General features: G+C 40.3%; 1 protein-coding gene across 1 annotated transcript in view; it reads right to left on the bottom strand.

Moving 5' to 3' along the window:
- Nucleotides 1–20,221: 20,221 nt before the first annotated feature.
- Nucleotides 20,222–22,668, bottom strand: part of LOC131243540 (protein FREE1-like) — a 32,153-nt gene continuing 29,706 nt past the window's right edge. The window contains exons 8-10 of the mRNA XM_058242966.1: nucleotides 20,944–20,980; nucleotides 20,693–20,766; nucleotides 20,222–20,587 (exon numbers count right to left, since the gene is read on the bottom strand). Of these exons, the coding sequence (XP_058098949.1) occupies nucleotides 20,510–20,587; nucleotides 20,693–20,766; nucleotides 20,944–20,980 (189 nt within the window). The 3' untranslated portion in view covers nucleotides 20,222–20,509. The remainder of the gene's footprint in view (nucleotides 20,588–20,692; nucleotides 20,767–20,943; nucleotides 20,981–22,668) is intronic.

A 22,668-nucleotide genomic window follows, 5' to 3' on the forward strand; every position in this document is an offset into this window, starting at 1 on the left:
GTGTGGCCCATCTAATGGGTTGTGTGATTTTCAAACCATTCATCAAATGGACCTCACTTTGATGTGTGTATTACCCACATCATCTAACCATTTGGGTGGCCCACCTGGACAGCATGTCTGTGGGTGAGGCCCACCTTAATGTATGTTTTGAGCAATGTCCAGCGTCTAGGGACGCTGGACGCTGTAACTGTGAAGTGTTTGCTGACAGTGGATGTATTGACGTCCGAGAGCAAAAAGAAAAAAAAAAGGGATTTTGGGTGGGCCACTTATGCAGGCCCCACCTTGATATATGTTTCTAATCCAAGCCGTCCATTATGTTCCCCAGCTCATTTTAGGCGTTGAACCGAAAAATGAGGTTAATCTAGTTTCCTAGCGGGCCATGGTTTAGGAAACAGTGCTCTTACCTTTGATTTATTTCCTGATGCTCCTGAATATCAAAAACAGCCCAATATTACACTCGTTGGGATTGTATCAAGCCACAGTGACCAATGGATGGATTGGATTCGTCCGAGGTGGGCCCCACCTACCAAATAGCACCGAAATTTAGATTTCAAAAAAAGAGAGAAAGGAGCACAGCAGCAGTAGCTGCTGCTGTTAGAGCACGCAGCAGGCGCTGCCTGCGGCTGACGGACGGGCGGACAGGCTGGGGCTCACGGCCCCAGCTATGGGCCCCACCGTGATGCATTTCGACCATCAACACCATGAATTTGATGGGTCCCCACAAACCAAGTGTCCATCCCAAAAATCAGCCTTATACGGGACTCAGGCGGGCCACACCATCTAAAATCATGTGAAAATATGCCTAAACATATAAAATCATTTGGTGGGGCCTACCTGAGTTTTGGATGTGATTGAAACTTGGTTTGGACCTCTAAGTTTATGGGACACATATAATGGACAGAGTAGATCTGGTTAATGTGGGTCCCACCTAGGATAAAAGAGAAAAAAATAAAGAAATACTAAATATACATGTATATACCTTGACGTCCAGACTCCTGGACGTCCAACGTTAAATAGGGAGGGCCCCCTTGGCCCCAATTGTGGACCCTACCATGATGTATGTTCTACATCCATGCCGTTCATTTAATAGGTCCCCTTTTATGATGCGTTGGTTCCAAAAATTAGTCATAAAAAGTTCTCGGATAGCCCACACCATCACCTTTCATGCGGTGGTATGCCAAGCCACATGGAATCAACTGCTGGGGTCCACATGCAGCTTGGATCCACCTGAAACTCGGTTTAGACCCATTGGTGGGACACACACAATGAATGGGTTGGATTTGTGAACTACATCACGGTGGACCCCAGGACCACATAACCGTACCAAAAGTTTGGTGGACAAATAAACATTACAGTGGCTCAGTCCACGTGACCTTATAAACAGGTTGTATGGCAAGTAAACATTGCAGTGGGCCCCTGGCCCATGTAACTTTATCAACAGATTGGATGCAAGTAAATATTGCAGTCCATGATCGTGTGACCCCATCAACAGGTTGGAAGAAAAATAAATATTGTAGTGGGCCCCAGGTCTATAAGACCTTATCAACAGGTTGGATGCAAATAGATATTATAGTGGCCCAGGTTGGATGATAAATAAATATTACGGTGGGCCCAAGGTCCACATGACCTTATGAATAGATTGGATTGCAAATAAATAATACAGTGGGCCCTAGGCCCATGTGACCCTATGACTAGTTTGGATGGAAGATAAACATCATGTTGGCCCTAGTTTGGATGGACAGTATGTTGGGCCCTCGGTTGGGTGGAAAATAAACATTTTGGTGGGTCTTACTTAAGACCTATTTATGTATGTGTTGTGTCCACAATTGTGGACCTCCATCATGAAACATGTGACTTATCTATACCTTCCATCCCTATGGGACCCACCATGATGCATGTGTTTCATCCAACCATCCAACCATTTTTGGAAAATGATCTTTTTTAGGTTTGGGACGAAAATAAGACAGATTTATTTATCAAGTAGACCATAGTGCACGGTGAGGATTGAACGGCTATCTTTGAAATCCTTTAGATCTTATGATTAGATTAGATGAGAAATAAATGTTATGGCGGGCCTTGAAAATTTTAGTAGTGGAAATTATTATCACCACTTATATTTGAGTGTGGCTCATTTGATATACACGTGGCCATGTGGTGTGGCCCACTTACCATATTTATGGCCCATTGTTAAGGCCCAGCTTGTTATATATGAGGTCCCTGTGATGCGGCCCATTAGATGTATTTGGGGCTCATGGGTCGAGGCCCAATATGATGTATATAAGGCCCCTTTCAATGTGTGATTTCGCCATGATAAATGTATTGTATATCCGCACCATCTACCCGTCTTGATGGCGCAGGGCCCGCTTGCTGCATGTACTGGGCCGGCCTACACTGTACAGGCCCACCATGCTGTGTGTACTTCACCCACACCGTCCACTTGTGCGGCCCGCCTAGATGTTCGTATTTTGTATCCACCCCGTCCATAATGTTGGGATAGTGCTGGACAATGTTTGGTTGGCGCCGATTTACATGGATATGTTTGTACAAGTGCTGATCATCATACGTGGGCCATGGGTGTAGTGATACACATGTTATACCTACAACTATTGAAATGATTTTTGGTGCGGCCCATATAAAGAGGCCCACCTTGATGTATTAGTGCGGCCCATTGTGACGTATTTCTGGCCCGTATGTCGTGGCCTATTGTGATATGTTTCCGACCCATTTATTGAGGCCCGACTTGAATTGCATGAGGCCCATTGGTGCGGCCCAATGATGCGACCCACCGTGATGTGTATATTAGGCCCAATGGTGCGGCCCAATGTATCGACCCACCGTGATGTGTAGGCCCACGTGCTGTATGTGTAAGGCCCACCTGTGATGACTGTTTGAGGCCCACTTGTTGGATATTTGGGCCCACCTTATGTTTGACTCTATGTGGACCACTCCTTGGGAGCAATGTTGGTTAAATGTCCACATTGCTGGGCAGTGATGGTTAGATGTCCACATTGTGACCCTTCCTTAGGCCTTATCAGGCCCATTCTCATCATTCTCTTAGTGGGTTAACCCAAATAAGTGGGCCCCATTTACCACGGATGGATGGCTCCATGCTACCAGATTTTATATAACGACGGCCGAGGGCTGATCTTTATATTATGGTTGATCAGATGTTCATCTATGGACCCAGTCTTGTCTATGTGACCAGTAGTCGGTGTTGATTATCGATGCTGATTGTCGGTGCTAATTATCGATGTAGATTATCGGTGTCGATTTGTCGAGGCCAATTGTCGAGACCTATATGATGTATATGTGACCCGTAGTTGAGGGCCATTGTGATATGTATTAAGCCTATGATACATGGTCCATTTGATGTATTCAAGACCCATGTGTAGGGCCCACATGTCCTATATTTGAGGCCCATGGGCAAGGCCCATTGTGATGTATTCATGGCCCATGGGCAAGGCCCATTGTGATATGTATTAGTCTCATGAGCAGGGTCCACCTGTTGTGTATATGTGGCCCTTGAGTAAGACCCATTGTGTTGTATATTAGGCCCTTGTGTGAGCCCGTGGGCCCATTATATGTTTGACTCTATGTAGGCCATTCCTTGGGGGCAATGTTGGTTAAATGTCCACATGGTCGAGGCTGAATATCGATGCTGGTTGTGGATATCGGTTATGAGTATGTGACAGCATAGCAGCATGATACATGCTCATACGCATCATCTGCATGTTTGTTATGAGAGGTGGTTGATCATACAAATGTCATTGAGCATGTTGTTATGAGACTCACGATAGGTGGAGGTTATCTCACATGAGCACGCGGTATGTGCGGATCGATGTATGACTGGATTGTATGACTCATGCATCTCGCATTATGATTCTTGTATGCCCTAGCGACATCGGGCCGTAGCCTCCACAAGCATATCGTGGATAGCCAAATAGGACACGAAAATATTTGGTTCTAGCATACGGGCGCCATAGATGTCCCTGGGTGAAAATCCCTAAACCTCCGTGGCCAGGAGACGCCCCAACGTTGAGACCGAGTGGATACATGAGCGCCCGAGTACCGAATACCAGGAGGCCGCTTCTCCCACCGTGTCGTGGTCGGTTGGGAGGGGGTGTGGCCTTACTCGCCCGAGGGTAGGGGGTAATACTAGGCTGAGTTTGACTAGCTCGTGAATGGGTCGGCTATCGACGTGTCGGATAGGTATTGACGGACTATTGGCAAGGCGGATAGTGAGGTTTCTTATGCTCACTTAGACTGTGCGGCTGGGAGAGCGGCAGTGCCATTTGGAGTGTACTAAACCTCGGTGATGATCCTAGAGATGAACTGTACTGATATGTGGATTTAGTGAGTAGGAGTTGCATACTCATTCATGCATTCATTCATTCACTATCCACTCGGGTTGGTGGTGCACAACTATTTGTTACGAGTGGTTTCGCAATGGCCAGGATTTCGGTTGGGGCACGCGACTAACCTGAGATCAGGAGTTTACCATATTGAGTCTAATTATCCAAATTTAGGTATGGGACTGGTTTGGATATAAGTCCCTTGTGATGGACCCCATAGCCTGCTATACTACGTATCATCATCCCGACTTCACACTCCAGCATGGTCATTCCATTCGCACCGCATATTGCAGAACATTCGTGGCATATGGCATTTTGGGCTATTGTATCTTTGTATTTATATGGTTTAGGTATGGCTGATGCTATTTGTGTTACTCATTAGGAATGTATATTGTATTGTATCATCTGCATCTGATATTTAGCTACCTATGATTCCTCATTTGTATAGTAGTTCTATATTGCATATTCTGACATTGATTGACTTATGGACTTGTTCGTATTTTCACTTATTCTGTTATCGTATGATCTTGTCAATATTCCTGCTTACTCTGATAATTCATGATCTTATCAATATTTCTGCTTATTCCGATATTGTATGGCTTGTGGATTACCGGTATTTCTGGTCTTATATGATGATGTCATTATGTTGAATACTTGGCACTTACCTTGTACACACTTACACCACCCTCTAAGCTTTCTATAAGCTTATGCACGATAGATGCGTGCAGGTGATGTTAGGTTGCAGCAGTGTTGAGCTTGGAGCGTACGACGATCTTCTGGAGCTTGGTTTTTAATTATGTATTTCCTTTCAGCATTGTACCCAAATGATTATATTAGTGGATATGTGATGATGATGTTGCCTTTGTGAATTGGGTAATCTTGTGGTTATGCTTATTATGAGTTAAATGTATATATAAAAAAAAAAAAACCTCCTTGTAGGACCTTAGGATCGAAATCTGGCATATGGACGCTAGGAGCCGAGAATGGGGTACTATGGAGAGAACTTGGGAGCAAGGAGAGAAGAAAGAGAGAGTGGCGGAGCTAAGGTGGACCTTAGATCGAGGTGAGGCCCAAGGGAATCAACCCTTTCAACTCCCTGTCCCTTCTCCAAAGGAAATCCTACACCACTACCACAATAATCATTTCGTTGAGCATCTAGGTAAGATCCTTTACCTCTTCTTCTTGAAACCCATGTATTGAGAAGAGATTAGCTTAGATTTCTCATATGCAAGACCTTGTTTTTAGGGATTTCGGCCAATCAACCCCCGAAATCCACCCTCCTAGGTTGATCCCATGCCTTCTACAAATCCAAAGTTACGAACTATTGTTCTTAGGTGGCCTAGCACCAGTTTTAGTATGAGCTTAATGATTTTGATTGCTTGGATGTTGTATTTGAAATTCTAGAGAAAATCCCAGGAATTATATGTTCGTTGGAATTGTATGGATGTGCATGCTTAGCTCTCAAATTTGGTGTTGATCTTGCCTCTCACATGATATTGTGTATGGATGATAGTATGCTCATGTTTGCTTGATTTTCTTTGCCTCATATGTGGTGCTTCATTGTGTATATGCTTTATTACTCTTATGCTCATAATTTCTTAAGATGGAGGAAGTGCTTAACTTCTTCACAAATCCCATACTCACCGCACCTTGTTTATTGATAACGTTTGCTTGTTTGGTAGGAGTATTCGTCTTGTATAGTTAAGATGCATGAGAACATGTTGTTGATGTGTTAGTTGATAACTTGGATAGTTGACATGTTATGAGTCACCCTCACCCTCTTGGGTTGGTCAGGAACCTAAGGAGAGACGGTAGTCCCATCGGTAGGACTATGCTATGGCTAGACCCGTGGGTTTGGGCGGGTGTGTTCGGGTGGCTGTAGTTCGACTACATGGGTCCCTTGTGCCCGATGTCACTCGTCTCTCGCTCGCCTGACTTGTGCAGTCTAGCCTACTGTCTGACCAACCTTGTTTGTTAACCCTATTTTCTCACCTATGTATGGAACCTGATCCACCCTACCATCATTGTAGCCTATCAATAACCCACTTGAAATTGGTCCACAGCCTCGTGAGCCGGGCATGGTGGAATGACAGAGCTGTTGGCCTGCGCTAGGGTGTCGCGCCTCCCTGTAATGATTACGAGCGATCCCTTTCTCTTAGCACTCCTCATGTGCTTGAAGTCATGGATGAGGAACCCGACGGGACCACGGACCGCGGGGTCTTGGCCTCATGCATTGGGGGTCTTGGCCTCACAACCAGTTTAAGGCATTGATACATGGGGTGTATCAGATTCCCTAACCTGCTGGATGAATGGACTTAACAAATAACTCAGCTAACACAATCGCATTACATCACATTAGTTAGGGTGGCGACTCGGAAGTCGAGGTCGCTCTGAGGGAGTGTGGTCATACGCAATTGTTAGATGGAGTCGCTCGAGGGAGCGTTGTGGGGAGGGCATGCATCATATCACCCCGCATACATGCATTTTAATAAGTATTGCTAGGTGTTGATGATTGGCTGCTTTTCATTAAGTTCATATTATAATTGATGCCTGTTATAACTTGAGACTAATAGCACCCACTGAGTTGATTACTCACTCCCACTTTAGGACAGTGTTTTAAAACACCAACCAGACTCGCCCGTAGATGCAGGTGATGCAGATTACGTGGAGCCTGACGATGCAAACTTCGAGGAGGAGGACGAGTTCTCTTACTCCCAGTTAATGGGCGGGACCTCATCGGATCTGTAGATGGGGCATTGGATCGGTGAGCAGTGGGCTCAGCTCTATTCTTTTGGACTTACTATTCCTTTTTGTGATTTTGTTGGGTGGCACCATGTGCGACCCTTTTATTCTTTTGGTCATGTATATAAATTATGTTTGATCTCTTTCATTTCAGTGGACTTGTGTGATTATGTTCATGTTCCAGAAAATTTCATGCTGCGCAATTAAATCGGATTAAATGCACATTAATAAAAATCGGTTATAAGTGACTCTCGGGAACTCGGGAGTTGAGCGTATGCGCGACCCCCGATTTTCAGGGCGGACTAGTATAGTAAAAACCCAACCCTTAGGGCCATTTACACCAAATCTGACACTATATAAAGGCCTTATTTGGGCACCCCCTCCTCCCATACGAATTTCATGCCTTAGAGCAATAGAAAAAAAGGGAGAAAGGGAGAAAAAAAGAAGAGAAAGGAGAAGAGAGGGACCTCTGCCCTCTCATCCCCTCTTTAGCCGCTTCGTCGTAGCCGGAGTCGTCGTTGGAGCTTTCCCGACAATGGTTGGAGGTAAGTGTTGAATCTCAAATATAATTTAGGATTTCAATAGTTGTTTATCCCAAATCTCATAAGCTTGTATGTTTGTTTAGGTCTTTCAATAATTTTCTCTAAAAACCTAACCTTAGGAGCTCAAAATCGGAGATTCCTTCTTAAAGGTGCAGACTATTATTCTTGGGTGGCATAGCACCAATTTTAGTATGAATCTAATGATTATATTTGATTGGGTGATGTATTTGGATAATGTAGAGAAAATTTAGGCAAGACCTTACATTTTAGATCCTCTCAATCAACATGGAATGATTATGGAATGTTTGTTGTTCCTCAACATGATTGGGCATGAATTTGATGATTGTTTGTTCATTCCTTGCTTGATTTTTGTACAATGTTTCCTTATAACATGTATGATGCATTAACCCTTGTGTATTTTGTACTATGAGATACATGAAATTCTTGGCTTCCTTACTAACCCACACAACACACTTGCACATTTATTTCGTAATAATTTTAATAGTCGCATTTATAGAGAAACTTGAATTTATATGTTTAATGTATAACTACTTGACATCACTTGTGCTAGATGATAAATCCTAAATTGTTGAAGTGCTATTGAATATCATCAAATCTCTAAGTTACTCAGGAAACTGAGGTGAGAGAAGGTGGTCCCGTTAGTAGGATTATCCTGAGGCTAGACCAACGAATTTGGACGGATGCGAACGAGCGACAGAAGTTGGACTACATGGGTCGCTTATACTCAATGTTGTCCGTCACGTACTCGCCTAAACTCGCACGGTCTAGTCCACTTACCTGACCAACCATAGTTGTTAACCATATCTACTCATGCCGTATGGAACCTGGAACACCTTTCAATCACTGAAGCCCATAATAACCAAAATGAAACCGATCCACCGACTCGAGAGCCGGCATGGTGGAATGGGATACCGTGTCCAAGCCGTCGGCCTACGCTAGGGTGACGAGCCTCCCCATAGTGACCGCGAGCAATCCTTCTTCTCAGCACTTCCCATGTGCTTGAATCGGGGATGGGGAACCCAATGGGATCAAGGATCGCAGGTCCTAGTCTCGCACATTGAGGATCTTGGCCTTGCAACCAGTTGAAGGCAATGATATGTGAGGTATATCGGTTTCTCTAATCTGCTGGATGAACGGAATTAACTAAATATTCGGCTAACATTATTAATGCATCGCATTAACTAGAATTTGGCGACTCGACAATTGGGGTCGCAATGAGGGAGTGTTGGTCATGCGCGATCGTTAGACGAAGTCGCTCGAGGGAGTGTTGGTCATGCGCGATCGTTAGAGGAAGTCGCTCGAGGGAGTGTTGTTGCGAGGTCATGCATTATATCATAATACATGCATATGCATTAACAAGACTATTTAGGGATTTGTGAATGTATGCCTTTCATTAAATTCATCATATAATTGTTGCTAGTTGTAACTTAAGGTTAATAGTAACCACTGAGTTAGTTACTTACTCCCACTCTGGGACGGTGTTTTAAAACACCAACTAGTCCCTTTTACTAGCTGCGGTGAGGCGAAGCTCGACGACCGAGCGAGGTGAGCATAGATGAGGTTGAGGAGCTTCCCGCTTTCAAACTTTCGACGGATTCTTTTAGTTTAAGTTCGAGCTACCGCGGGATATGGGTTAGGGCTCTAGTCGCTTTGCGTCATGTATGGGTGAGACTAGTTCCCTATTTAGATGACTTGAGATTTGTGGTTTAGATACTTTTATATTTAGTGGCACCGATACTGCTTACGATTTACTTACGCTGCATGCCTTGCTAAACTCTCCATTGTTTATGAGATCATCCAAATGTAATTAAAATTTAAAGCCCATTAGGGCACCCATGGCACCTGAGAATTTGGGAGCCAAGTTCCTACAAAGTACCGGAAGGGCCGGGGTGTTACATCATTATTAGTCCCCAATCTAAATAAAGGGAGACGGTTGTATCAAGCTTGCAGTGGCCTCAAATTGTATGCCATAAGTTCAAACATGAATCCAAACAATATGATATTCGAAACTCATGTTAAGCCATTGATTGAAGTTATAGCTCTTGATAGAGTGGAACAATGGAAAATGATTCATGTAGCCGACCCCAATTAGTTATAATAAAGCTTAATTGATGATGATGATGAATAATTTGAGTTGATATTTTGGTAATTTAGATATTTAGTAGTGGTAGAGTAGATGGGTGAATATGTTGGGTAGTTTTTAGATTGCTATTATTTTCTTATTTTTCATAATATTATAAAAAGGGGAATCATGCTGGTGACGGATTTAAGTGGTGAAGGTAGTTTTTAGATTGCTATTATTTTCTTATTTTTCATAATATTATAAAAAAAGGGGGGGTAAGTGGTGAAGGAATTGTGTTTATGACATTGCCATTAATGTTTAGAGAAATTAGAATTTGGTAGCTCTGATGCCATGTTTTTGTTAAAAAACTGAAAAATTAGATATCTTTCTCCCATATTTTATTTATAATATTCTGAAAAAGTAAGAACATAATGGTTAGTGTACGATTACTTTGAGATAATTTCACCAACAAATCAGAGGAAATTGAGATGAATTAATATATATATATATATATATATATATATTACAATATTAAATTCTACAATTTCGTTTGGTTGATTTACGCATAAACGTCTCAATATTTTCAAAATCTGTGCAATGTTTGCTACAATGATTGCACCAGCTCTTGAGTGCACTTTGAATATCATCTCCACTTTTGTGTATGCACCAGTCAAACCATTGATCGCTTCCTCTTCACTACTTATTTTGTGAAGACGTCTACGACATTTGATCATGTGGCCCACCTTTTAGGAAATGGCATTTACATTGTAGGGACCACCTGACAAGCATAGCTCCAGTCTTCCACATCTGTACCGCCTTCTTTTCATATGTGGGGGCGAGTGCAATTATCATTCCTAGCTCCCATTTTACGAGCTGGTATCAAAATTCATCTACTAAGTATATATACCTTTATTATTATTAGAACAATCTTATCCTTTGAATTTTCCCTACTTGATGATGGCATGTGTGCCCAACAGCCCAACGGTCTGGATTACTAAATCACGGATGGGGGTGGGGGCCATGGTGGTGGGGGTTTGGATGAACACCAATTCATAGATTTGGCAAGTTTGTATTTTACTATTTGAAAAAACTAAGAATTTTACTGATTTTTCTCCTAATAAGTATCAAGGCCCATTGGAAACATACCAACAGCTGAACTTGAGGTTAAGAGGGTGGCCCACTTAAGATCTTTGGCACCTTGTACTTGAGGGGAATTGGGGGAATTTTGTCCCAAATCCATCATTTAGCATTGTGTATTTGAAAATTTGTGCAAATGGACTTATTTGAAATACACAATTTTAATGTGTTTTGAAATTTTATTGTAATTCTGAGTGTAATCGGAGTTAAATGCTTTTTTCGACACCCTTGCTAAAGAAATGAGAGTTGCACGCTAAACAAAGGTGTCACTAGATTACTAATACATTACACACATAACACCCTGATGATGTCCTAAAACAATCCAATTATCGACCGCAATACTAAAATCCGAATGTTAGCCATTTAAATTGATGGTGAAAAAACGTTAGTGAGTTGTTTATTTGTGGTCCACTCAAAGCTTAAAATTTTCTCATTTTTTTATCAAAGTGTATATTTACATAGGTATCTTATAAACATTTTGTCAAATATCACACATATGCAAATTTAAAATACTAAAGTTGACTTAGTTAATTAAATCAAAGTATTATGAATATTCTAAAAATTCAATGGATTTTAAATATAAGCTCTCAAACCTAATATTTAAATTCTAGAACATTTCAATTACAAGCTGCTAAACATAATTAGGCATTTCAAATCACCTTAATGATAGTGTAATTGTGATTTTATTTTTAAAATTGTGGGGAAATGTTGTGTTTTTTTTAGAATAAAAATAAATTTCAAAAATAAAAGTTATTTTTAAAAAGTAAATAAATATATTAATTATTTAAACTTTTCTTAAATAGTGTGTATAGTCAATCGGTAAGAGAAAAGGGTTTTTGCTTATACAACCAGGGTTCAAATCTCCTCGAGGACGGTGCTTCACGCTCCACACCGTAAGGCTGCTTGGGCGCTTTTGGCCCTTTATTAGGCGCACTTAGCACACAATTCAAATTTTTTTTGAATCATGGTTCAACTGGTATTGAACTGAGGTCTACCCTAATGTTTTATTACCTTTTTTATGATTGAGAGTAATTGTGACATGATTGTATATGTGGCACCTATGCCACGTGTCGCTTATGTGGATACAGTTTTTCCTATTGGATAACTGCTCCTGTCTGAATGGGTACAGAAATAACTGTCATATGACAAAGAGTCATGTCCTTTCATAGAAAGACAATTATTTACTGTGAATGGATATAGATTTCTTAAAGAGGTTTTTATCACATCTTCAGGAAGAAATCTATAACCTTTCAATTGATATAAATCCTGTATATTATAATTGAGAAGTTAAAAATAAAAATATAAATGATATATAAATAAATAAAACTCTTAATCCTTAATATTATATCATCTTCTGTGCAAGTACTCTTGATCTGACTTTTTTACGAGTTTTTTTTCTGAACATCTTAAGGCATATCGGTGTCAAAACTAGAGATCTGTTCAACATTTAAATGTGCAAATTTTCGTGTTGAAAATCGGATTGAAAGTTCATTGTATCCTGAAGACAATTTGCAGATTTTCTTCGTTTGCACTTGCTGGAACTTCAAGAAAAAGGGCAGCAAATCTGTCTTAAGAAATTGACTATTCAAGTTGAGCCGTGAACCCGATAGATCTGATCGTTTCATTATCATTTTCTTCTATCCTCTGTTGTGTACAAGAAATACTTAAAAATTCTAACATTCAAGATAGATTTATTATCTTTTCACAATGGAGGCAATTCATTCCATTCAAGTTATGAACCAAGACTTTGTACGACTAGATCGTTTCAACGGTATGGTAGTAGAAAATGCAACATTTCAATTACAAGCTGCTAAACATAATTAGGCATTTCAAATCACCTTAATGATAGTGTAATTGTGATTTGGATTTAAATGCATTTTAAAACAAGCTCACAAATGAACACTTGGGCATCAAGTAGGGAAAATTCAAATCCATGGATTTCACAAATCCCTACATCAGATCCTTAGCATGGGCCCACATGCCATCATCGTTTATTAGTAGAATGGAGGGTGAAAAAGAAGCCCGGCAAGGAGAATGTAAGGAAGGCAAGGAGAATGTAAGGAATAAGTGGAAATGGGCCCACTTAGGAATGGACAGCATCTCACTGAAATTTCACCTACTTCAGCATCTTTCTGTTTCTCTCGTGAGCTTGTTGGATTGGATCGCACTCTTCCTCTTTAACGACGAATATACTCTTTCTTGGAAATGACGTGTTTGCTTGTTTTCGGGCGCGGATTAGATACTGACAAGGTCAGTAGCCAAATCGCTACTGAAGTGACGTCAAGAAGATCCGTGGACCCCACCATGATGCTTGTATTGTATCCATACCGTCCAACCATATGTAGATATCGTTTTATGGCATAATAAAAAGAATGAGATAGATATAAAGTTAAGTGGACCCACCACAGAAAACCGTGGATCAGTCACACCCACTTTTGAAACATTTATAGGGCCCACCATGATTTATTTTTTAAATCCTACCTATTCATAAGTTAACATAGAGATAGATGAAGTGAAAAAAATATATATAAGCTTGATCGGAAACTCATGTAGCCCCTAAGAAGTTTTGAACGGTGAATGTCACTGTCCCCACTGCTTTCTATAGTGGGGTCCACTTGAACTTTAGATCTATCTCATTATTTTTTTTCATGCCATAAAACGATCTCTCCAAATGGATGGACGGTATGGATACAACACATGCATCATGGTGGGGTCCACAGAGCTTGGTGATGTCACTTCAGTAGCCATTTGGCTACTGAGCTTGTTTTCTCCACGGGGAATGTCCCCATGTAACGTTGCATGTGAACATTTCTCTCTCAAAGTGGTAAGGGGAACTCGAATCTGCACATATGACTTAATCCGAACGGTCAGAAAGGTAACCTCATCTGGAAGATCACTGAGAACAAAAATGTGTATATAAAATCATCATGTGGACCACACGTTAGGAAACAATAGACAGAAATGCCTAATAAACAGTTATGGCCTACCTAGTGAGTGTAACTTCGTGTCTTTGAGCTCAATGATCTACAAGGTGAGGAAAAAACTTTTATACGGATGCGATTTCGTATACATGTGACAGGTTGGCCATATGAAAATCCCAGTACCACTGAAGAATCTTACATCACATTGTAGATGATGTATGGAGGCACCATATTCATACAGTACTCGCCTATTCGGAAGTGGATTGCGTCCGACCCCCCGTCCGGACGTAGCAAGGACCGGCCAGATCTGTGTGGGGCCCGACCGTGATGTATCTGTTTATCCACGCCGTCCATCTCTTTTCTCAGATCATACTCGGGCCAACGGAATGTACGTTGCACGTCGTGATTTCAGTTTAAGTGGGAAGGGGGCTGCAAGTGGCACGACGTGGCTCAAGTAGGGACCACAGGTAAAGTATGTGTTTTATCCACGCCGTCCATCCTTTTTTTCAGATCATTTTAGAGCACGATATAAAAAAACGATGCATATCCAACGTTCAAATGGACCACACCACAGAAAAAGTGAGGATTGAATGACCACCGTTGAAAACTTCCTTGGGCATATCGTGATGTTTTATTATCCATCCAAACTGTTCATAAGGTCACACTGACCAGGATGAAGGGAAAACAAAAATATAATCTTGGTCCAGAACTTCTGTGGGCCCCAGGAAATTTTCAACAGTGGTCGTTCAATCCCCACTGTTTTCTCTGGTCAACTTGAGCGTTGGATCTGCGTTATTTTTGTCCCTCATGCCCTAAAATGAGATGGAAAAACGGATGGACTGCGTGGATAAAACACATACATCACGGTGGGCCCCACAGAGCTCAGCCCACGTCGTGCCACAGGCAGTCCGCTTCCGTTTAAGTGGGGCTGCTGTTCGGTGATTTGAACCATTGATATTGTGGGCCCACCTGAGAGTCGTTCATGCACCAAAATGCTCCCCCGTGCTAATATCATGAACTCTATGATAGGTGACCAAAAAATCAACCGTTCTCATTCAACCAATAAAATGCCAAAAATATTCTACGGCTTGGATCTTCTAATATATGGGATTTTTGTTCAATGGTGGGTCCCATCATATCAACGTCTTCAATCGAACCATGGACCCCACTTGTAAAAACTTAAAAAGAGTCGGAAGGTACTCTAGTCTCTTCGACCGAACATTGTATAATACCTCCACAGGTGGAGTTGGGGACATGCATAGAAAGAGATGCTGATGGAGACATCTCATCCGTTGATTCTACACACAAATGCCATCTCATTTATTACTGTGGATTGTGGAAATCCCAGGCTTGTTTACCAACCAAACTTTTGGCATTTCATCCATTGAATGTTTTGATGTAGAGTAAGGTTTCTGAGATTTGAGGCCCACGATCATGGATCCAAACCATCCTTTTGATGGGTCCCAATGTCAATTTGGGATTCCTTGTAAATCTCTGGATTGGCAGATCCCAACCCTCCAATACCATGGCCAAGGAATAAACGGTAAAGAATAAAAAATAGCAATGGTTCACATTTTTTAGAAAGAAGACCATAAGGCCCAAAATATTGAACGAGCAAGATGGAAGATTTAACGCTTGTTTCTTATCCACAGCAAGGCCCATCAGATGAACGGTTTAGGCCACTGAAGACATGGGCCCACACATGTAGGGAATCCTCCGTGTGCAGGAAGTATAATCCTCCTTTGATTTTGGACAGGATAAAGAATAAAATACAAAAAATACCATTGCTAGAATTGGATAGAATTTGATCTAAGCTAGGATCGACCATTAAAAAGGTGGGGCCCTTCCTAGGGTGCACATTTAACCGTTGGAACCGTGTAACCGGATTGGAACCGTTGGATTGGTCCGGTTTGGTCCAGTTCCAAGGTGCTAACGGTCCGGTTCCAGTTTCCAAATTTTCTGAACCATTATTGACAGTTCGGTTCTGGTTTAGGTCCCGTAGAACCGAACCAAACCGTTAACCGAATTGTATATCCGAACCGTAGAATCGATCCGTGATAGGCCGTTAGTCAAGGGGACCCACCCCACAGATTTTGGATATGAAAAAAGAAAAAGAAAAAGAAAAAAAAGTATAAATGAAATGGCATTTTGCTACTAAACTGAAAAGTATACACATATCATAAGAAGGTAACTACTATAAATGGATGGTCATAAACAAATTTCCTATAGAAAGTTCACCAATCGGATGGTAAGGATTGTCTAATTGAGTGTGGCTATGGCTGTCTGTATTAATACCTGACAGATCAACCGTCCAGATCTTGTGCACATGTACCCTTTTGTACACCTAATTTTCCCTTTTCTAAACAATGAGCTTTTGAGTTAAGAGTAAGATCTTGGTTCATTATCACTGCACCTTGTGCAGATCAACGGTCTATTTTAACAGAACCACATAGTCAACCGTTTGGATTGAACATTCATTTGAAGGATGTTGATTGTTCATACTCCCTACGAAGAATTAGGATGTGTGACTGACATTTGTCAATTATAGTATATAGAATTGTTCCTTTCTTGCGTAGGCTAACGTGCATGTATACATAATAGAAGTGATGTATATTGGGATGTATATACACATGAGATTCGAGGTGTACACGCGTGAAACCGAGTCGAGCTTGGCACACCTTGACTCGGTTCAGCCACTTGCCGACCCCAGCTCGAACTCGGCTTGGCTTGGTCCTCAAGCCTGGCCAGCTTGGCTCGGTTCGGTCAATAGCTTAGGCCAGTTCGAGTCAAGTTTGCTTCTGTGGCATTTTCACAAACACATAGATTGTATCTTAACTTCTCATCGGTTGTAAAACAACAACAGCCATTTTTACAGACATTTCTTCAAACACCTTGTAGGCAACATCAAAATCAAGAAAAATGAGTATTTGTTTCACATATATACCTTCTTTGCCACCAGGTGACACTTAGTTGGGTCATTTCATCAAACAGTTGGTGAGCAACATCAATATCAAAGTAACCGAGTCACTAAACTGGTTTGATCCGAGTCCAATTCAAGCTAGGTTCGATCCGAGTCAAGCCCGAATTCGGTTTGAAATTTTCTCGAGCTAAAAAAATCAGCTCGACTTGGCTCAAACGCGTCGAACCGAGCTTTTTCGAATCGAGTCGAGCAAGCTAACCGAGCTGCTCGTGTACAGCCCTACATGAGATGCACTTCCACGTTGAATGATCAGTTAGATTTTATTTGCAAAATATTTTTTAAAATTATATTATTATTATCATGAGATGCACATACAAATGAGATGCACCACGTGATGATCCTATAGATGATAAATGCTTGATCCTTCATTATATATAAATCGAGCCACACTTACTGCAAGACCGATTATCCACAAGCAATGGATTAACTCCAACCTATCACTACATGATTAAACTAGTCCCATAAATAACTCTTATGTGTTTATTACTTTACATCATTTGATAAAGTTGTGATAAAGTGACCCTATTTTGGTGTACATTTTCACAAGCATGTGTATAAATTTAGTTAGGTTAGAAGCACGATGAAAAAGCAGTCAAATGAAGATTGGGCCATGAAGTTGGATTTGTGGAATATTGTAAATGATTGCATTGTAGCGATGATGCCTAGGAGTCTTACGTAAGGTACCCATTGGATGTAAAGTTGAGATTTTATTTGCAAAATATTTTTAAAAATTATATTATATTTTCAAAGGATTTTAATTGATCAAATTTATAAAGATAAATTTTATTTAATCTCAAATGTAAGTAAGTGTGTGTTTTGATCAAAGCATTAGAATTTATGTGTGCACACATATAGAATCAAACCACTATCTATTCAAGTGTGATGTTATCCCTCATGGAGGATTATAATATTAGAGGTCTTACACTGGGTCTATTTTATTTGGATGTAAATTGGATATATATATATATATAAAGTCCGATAAATCAATATATTTCATTATTATTACCATCCTAATGTAAGAAATATTGGAGTTAGTCTGTAATTAGAGCCTATCAAAATCAAAATTTTGAATAGGCCTGGCCTAAAACAATTCGAAATATGGGCCTGGGCCATTGGGATTTCTTGAGGAAGGAATTTTATTAATATGGGTGTATTGATTTGATTGGAGACACTTCTCCTTCTTCACTTTGATCATTCAAAGGCTTAGGGTTCAATGATCAATGCAAAAAATATTCTGATCCAATGGTTGTTATTTTTTTAATTAGCTCATATTGAAGGTGAGGGCTATCATATAAACGGTTTGGATCATTGAAATATGACACTAGATCCAAAGGCTGAAGTCCAACCTATCCCATTGTCCCAGATGTGTTCTTCCAAATTTCCAATTTTGGCAGATGAACTAGTGGGCCACACAAAACACACTCTTCCCGCATGAACTAGTGGGCTACTTTCAGATTACACGTGCGAACAGTCAATGAGTGGATTGGCCTAATATATATTTTTTTTCTGATTAAGCAGACCGTAGATGGTGATGGAATCAATTGGTCAGTTGGATCCCACCATATAAAGGGCAATGGCTGAAAAAGGACATTGGTCAATTTGATGATTTGACTCGAAATAGAAAACATTTCCAAAATAGTAATTTCATGAGGATATATTCAAGCAATATACTTATTCTAAAAACTAGTAAAATACATTTCCAAAGTTGCATGATTTTAATGTTATATATCTGTCGTAGATATGCTTTGTCGAATCATTTGCATTGCATGTCATTCAAGGGGTGTGTGTATGTGAATGCATTTGAGTAGTGCATCATGCTCTGATCAGGAAGACAAATGACAAATGAAGGGTTCCAATTGTGATAGAAGCATGCACCTGTGTATGGTAGAATGTAAAGACACATCGCAGCTCTCATGAAATGCGTGGGCCCCACCATACTTTTCATCCACTCTAAATACGTTAAGTCGTGGGTGAATCAGCCCAAGTTGTCAAACCGGATCGGGTCTAAATGACTCGCAGGACTTGTCCACGTCTTGAAACCGTGGTCTCACCAACAACTATGTAGTCTCTCAGTTTGGGAAATCGAGAGATTTTTGAGATTTTATTTTTTTTTGGACATTAATGGGAAAATCTCACTGAAAATAAAATTTCCGAGAATACTTATTTATAAATTAATCAATATTTGAAGTTTTAAATTCACCTATATAATTATTAAAATAAAAAAAAATTAAAAATTAAAAAAAAAACCATGATAAAATTGCATAAAATCATACGAGTCAAATCTCAGTATATTAATGTTATTTTCAAATTTTCAGTGGAAACTATGAAGACGATTCGGACATTCATGCCACTTAGCAAGTAGGATGTATTGTATGGAAAGGCAGCATGTAGGTGATCAGCTCTCTGAACTTAGGTCCAAATTCAACAAACAAATGCCTATCAACAAAAAGAATACAATCAAGCAGTCATTTCTTCTTCTAGGTCCACAACCTATCTTACATGGATACCATCATTCGGACATTTCGATTTTAGCCATCCAAAGGAACTGTGTGCGTGCATATCCGACTGTCATGCTCTGCCAGTTTCTCAAATTAACTCCCTTTAGTTATTTGACACACCCCCAAGCATATAGAAAATGTCAAGCGTTGTATAAATCATCTCAAATTAAACCGAATTTATGGAAACCAACGTGTTTAAATCACAACACGAAAATCTAACCATTTGAGTAATCCTCACCTCAGATTCTTAGACAATAGTTTGTTTGAATATGACTATTGGATACCTTTTTAATTTATTTATAACCGTCCAACCAATGTCCAACAATCCAATAGTCAGATCATCAAATAAGCTCATTTTTGGTTTACACCAACCAAAAGTCAGATAACAGGAAACCTAATTTTTGGTTTACCGTACATCTAAACTGCAACCCGTATTAATTTGAATTAGTTGTAAACCACATGGCAATTTCTAAGTGCCTGTGTATCAGCCATCGTACCGGCCAGAGGGCCAAAGTTATTCTCAGATAGAAAACCCAACATCTAGCATTTTATGAAGGCCTTTTCTTTGTATACAAATACCCACTTTTGCAGCACGCTTAGAAAGACCCATATCTATTTACATGAAAAGCTCCACACAATGGCAATAACGCTAGAAACCCAATGCTTTTGGGTCTTCATATGTGATGGAATAGGTGCATTTGGATCCAAAATCAAATTGAATTGCTACTATAGGTATATACATCCTCACCATATACAACAAGAATTAAACGTAGCCAGAACAAAGAAAAGAGAGTAATGTTACATGTTTGCACTGGCTTGCTTCTAGAAAAGCAAATGGTAACATTCCCATTTCTGCAAGTTTCACTTCTCTTATTCAGAAAGAAACAAGAGATGCAACTTGACCATGGGTTTGAGTACCCATTGTAGGGGGTGTGGGTGTGGGTGAAAATAAAAATAAAAATCCTTGGTCAATCCAAAGCCGGCGGTGTGAAGATTCTCAGCTTTGGTTTGATGTCATCCGATGCAAATTGCTTTATGTACAATGTCTCCCTGACACGCTTAACTCAGATGAAATTCATATACAGGATATCAACAGTTCCATCAGGTGAGATTGTATTAAAAGAAAATACAGCCATATACACAGCAGAAACCATAACCTTATTATGTGAGGCCCCTGGAACCAGAGCCAAGAACCAATACAGGTTTCTCAAGGCATGCAACTGGCTGCCATCACAGCACATGCAGCACAATGAATCAATGTGCGCTGACAAGGAATGGATGCTGGCAAACACCGCACTCTATTGTTTCAGAACCTGAGTCTGGGACATGGACCTGGAATCAGACAGCATGTGTGTGAGTGAGAGAGAAGGGCGGGGGGGGGGGGTGTTGGTGGTTGGGGTTAAGATCAATTGCAAAAAATAGCAGGGAAATTCAAACCTGCAAGTGGACAGTACAAATAGGGCACGCAACCTCCCTCATCTGCTTCCCCGATCCACTGGACGATTTTGCACCTGAGGAAGCAAACAATGAGTTGAGCCAGAAGTTTGACAGTTTAAGGTCTTCACAACCTAGAACTTTTTTTCGTTTCTTGATGACCAGCAGCGATGGTTCTCAAAGGGGGTTCTCAAAAACATTTTATACAGCATATAGAGCCCTTGCCAATGTGGATATAAAATCATTAACATTACCTGATGATGATGATTTGTGATTTCTCTCCATTTCCTCCTGTAATATAACCACCACAATAAAAAAAACATCTTTGTTAGGTCAATGAAAGCCTCTCTTTTTTTTTTCTTCTTAAAATCATTGATGGAACACCACTTTTACATGATTTTAGAAGTTACAGGTCCAGGATCAAATGCAAACACAAATTAGTACAAGACATCACTACTGAGTTGTCTACTTGAGCACTACTTATCATGAATGCTAGGAAACATTGCCTTTTTCTTTTTGGTCAATTCTTCTTGATTAAACTGAATGTTTGCAATTCGATTTACACGTGCATCCAAGGAAGTTTATCATTGCTACCGTTTACCTGGAAGGATAAATTACCCAAAAATTCAGATCTAGCAACACATTTCTGAGAAAAATTCAAATACCCAGCATAGGGTCTTGTTTTTAGTCATCTAATAGAGTTGGTTGCACAACTTATGAGTACTGGTTGACATGTAAGCTTCGAGTACTAGTTGGCATGTAAGCTTCTGAAAGTAGTTGTGTTTTCGTTGGAGTTGGGAACATCACTTATTACACTCATTCCAAAGAAAAAAGGAGTGAGTCCTAGAGGGATTTCGGGCCAATCACATTGATTGAAAGTCCCTACAAAATCCATGCTAAAATACTACCATCCACTTACAAAAGGTGCTAGGAAATGTATCTCCAAGGTGCAGGGAGCTTTGGTATATAGCAGACAGATTATAGATGGAACTTTGATTGCCCACAAGTGCATCAATTCGCAGTATATGGAAGGCAAAAAGGGAATCAGATGTAAACTTGATATGGTGAAAACCTATGATTGCATAGACTGGAAATCCTATATCATATGCTCAAAGGTTCGGGTGTAGCGAGAAGTGGAGAAAATGGATTCAGGAGTGTTCATTCGGACAGGTTTTCCATATCGATGAATGGTTGCGAAAAAATTCTTCAAGTAGAGAGATTTTCAGGGAGGTGAGAGAGCTTCCAAAAAATTCCACAGGGTCGTAACTGCAGTAACAGCTGTTGTGGAGGAAAAAAAAATGACCTGTAAGTGCCGTTAACAGCTCATTACTATGCCTGTAAAGGCCATAACAGCCCCGTAATGGTCTGTTATGGGGCAAATACAAGTTTTTTGGATTTTTTTTTTTCCAACGTTACAGGGCATATAAAGGTTTTTCGGGTTTTTTCTTTCATTTTAAAGAGAGAGAGAGAGAGAGAGAGAGAGAGAGAGAGAGACCGAAACGGCTGGGGCCATAACAGCCGTTATGACCCATATCATAAAAGGTAACAGTGGTGACCGTTATGGCCACCATTACCGTTATGTAATACCTTGAGAGGAGGGCTTGTGGAAACCAGTGCCCGAAATATCGGCATCGTGTTATGTATCACACCCTTAGGACACAAATACGTATCGGTTATCGCACAGGATATATCGTTTGTATCAGGTGATTTATCGCGCTTTTTGGAAAACATAGGGAAGCATTGGGAAAATGGATGAATTTTTCAGTGATACTTCAAAGCTTGTTAAAAGCTTGTTAAAAGACCTTAATACACTTTTAAATCATAACATCTCAAAAAAGAAATACACATAATAGGTTTCCTTTGTATAGGGTCTTAAGCTATACGTTGTTTGACTGAACTAATGCAACTATATTCAAATTGAAATTTAGAGTATATGTGATGATCATTTCATCAAACACTCCTAAATACTTCAAAGTTAG

Source organism: Magnolia sinica, chromosome 4 (assembly GCF_029962835.1).
Source record: "Magnolia sinica isolate HGM2019 chromosome 4, MsV1, whole genome shotgun sequence".
Taxonomy (NCBI): Eukaryota; Viridiplantae; Streptophyta; class Magnoliopsida; order Magnoliales; family Magnoliaceae; genus Magnolia; species Magnolia sinica.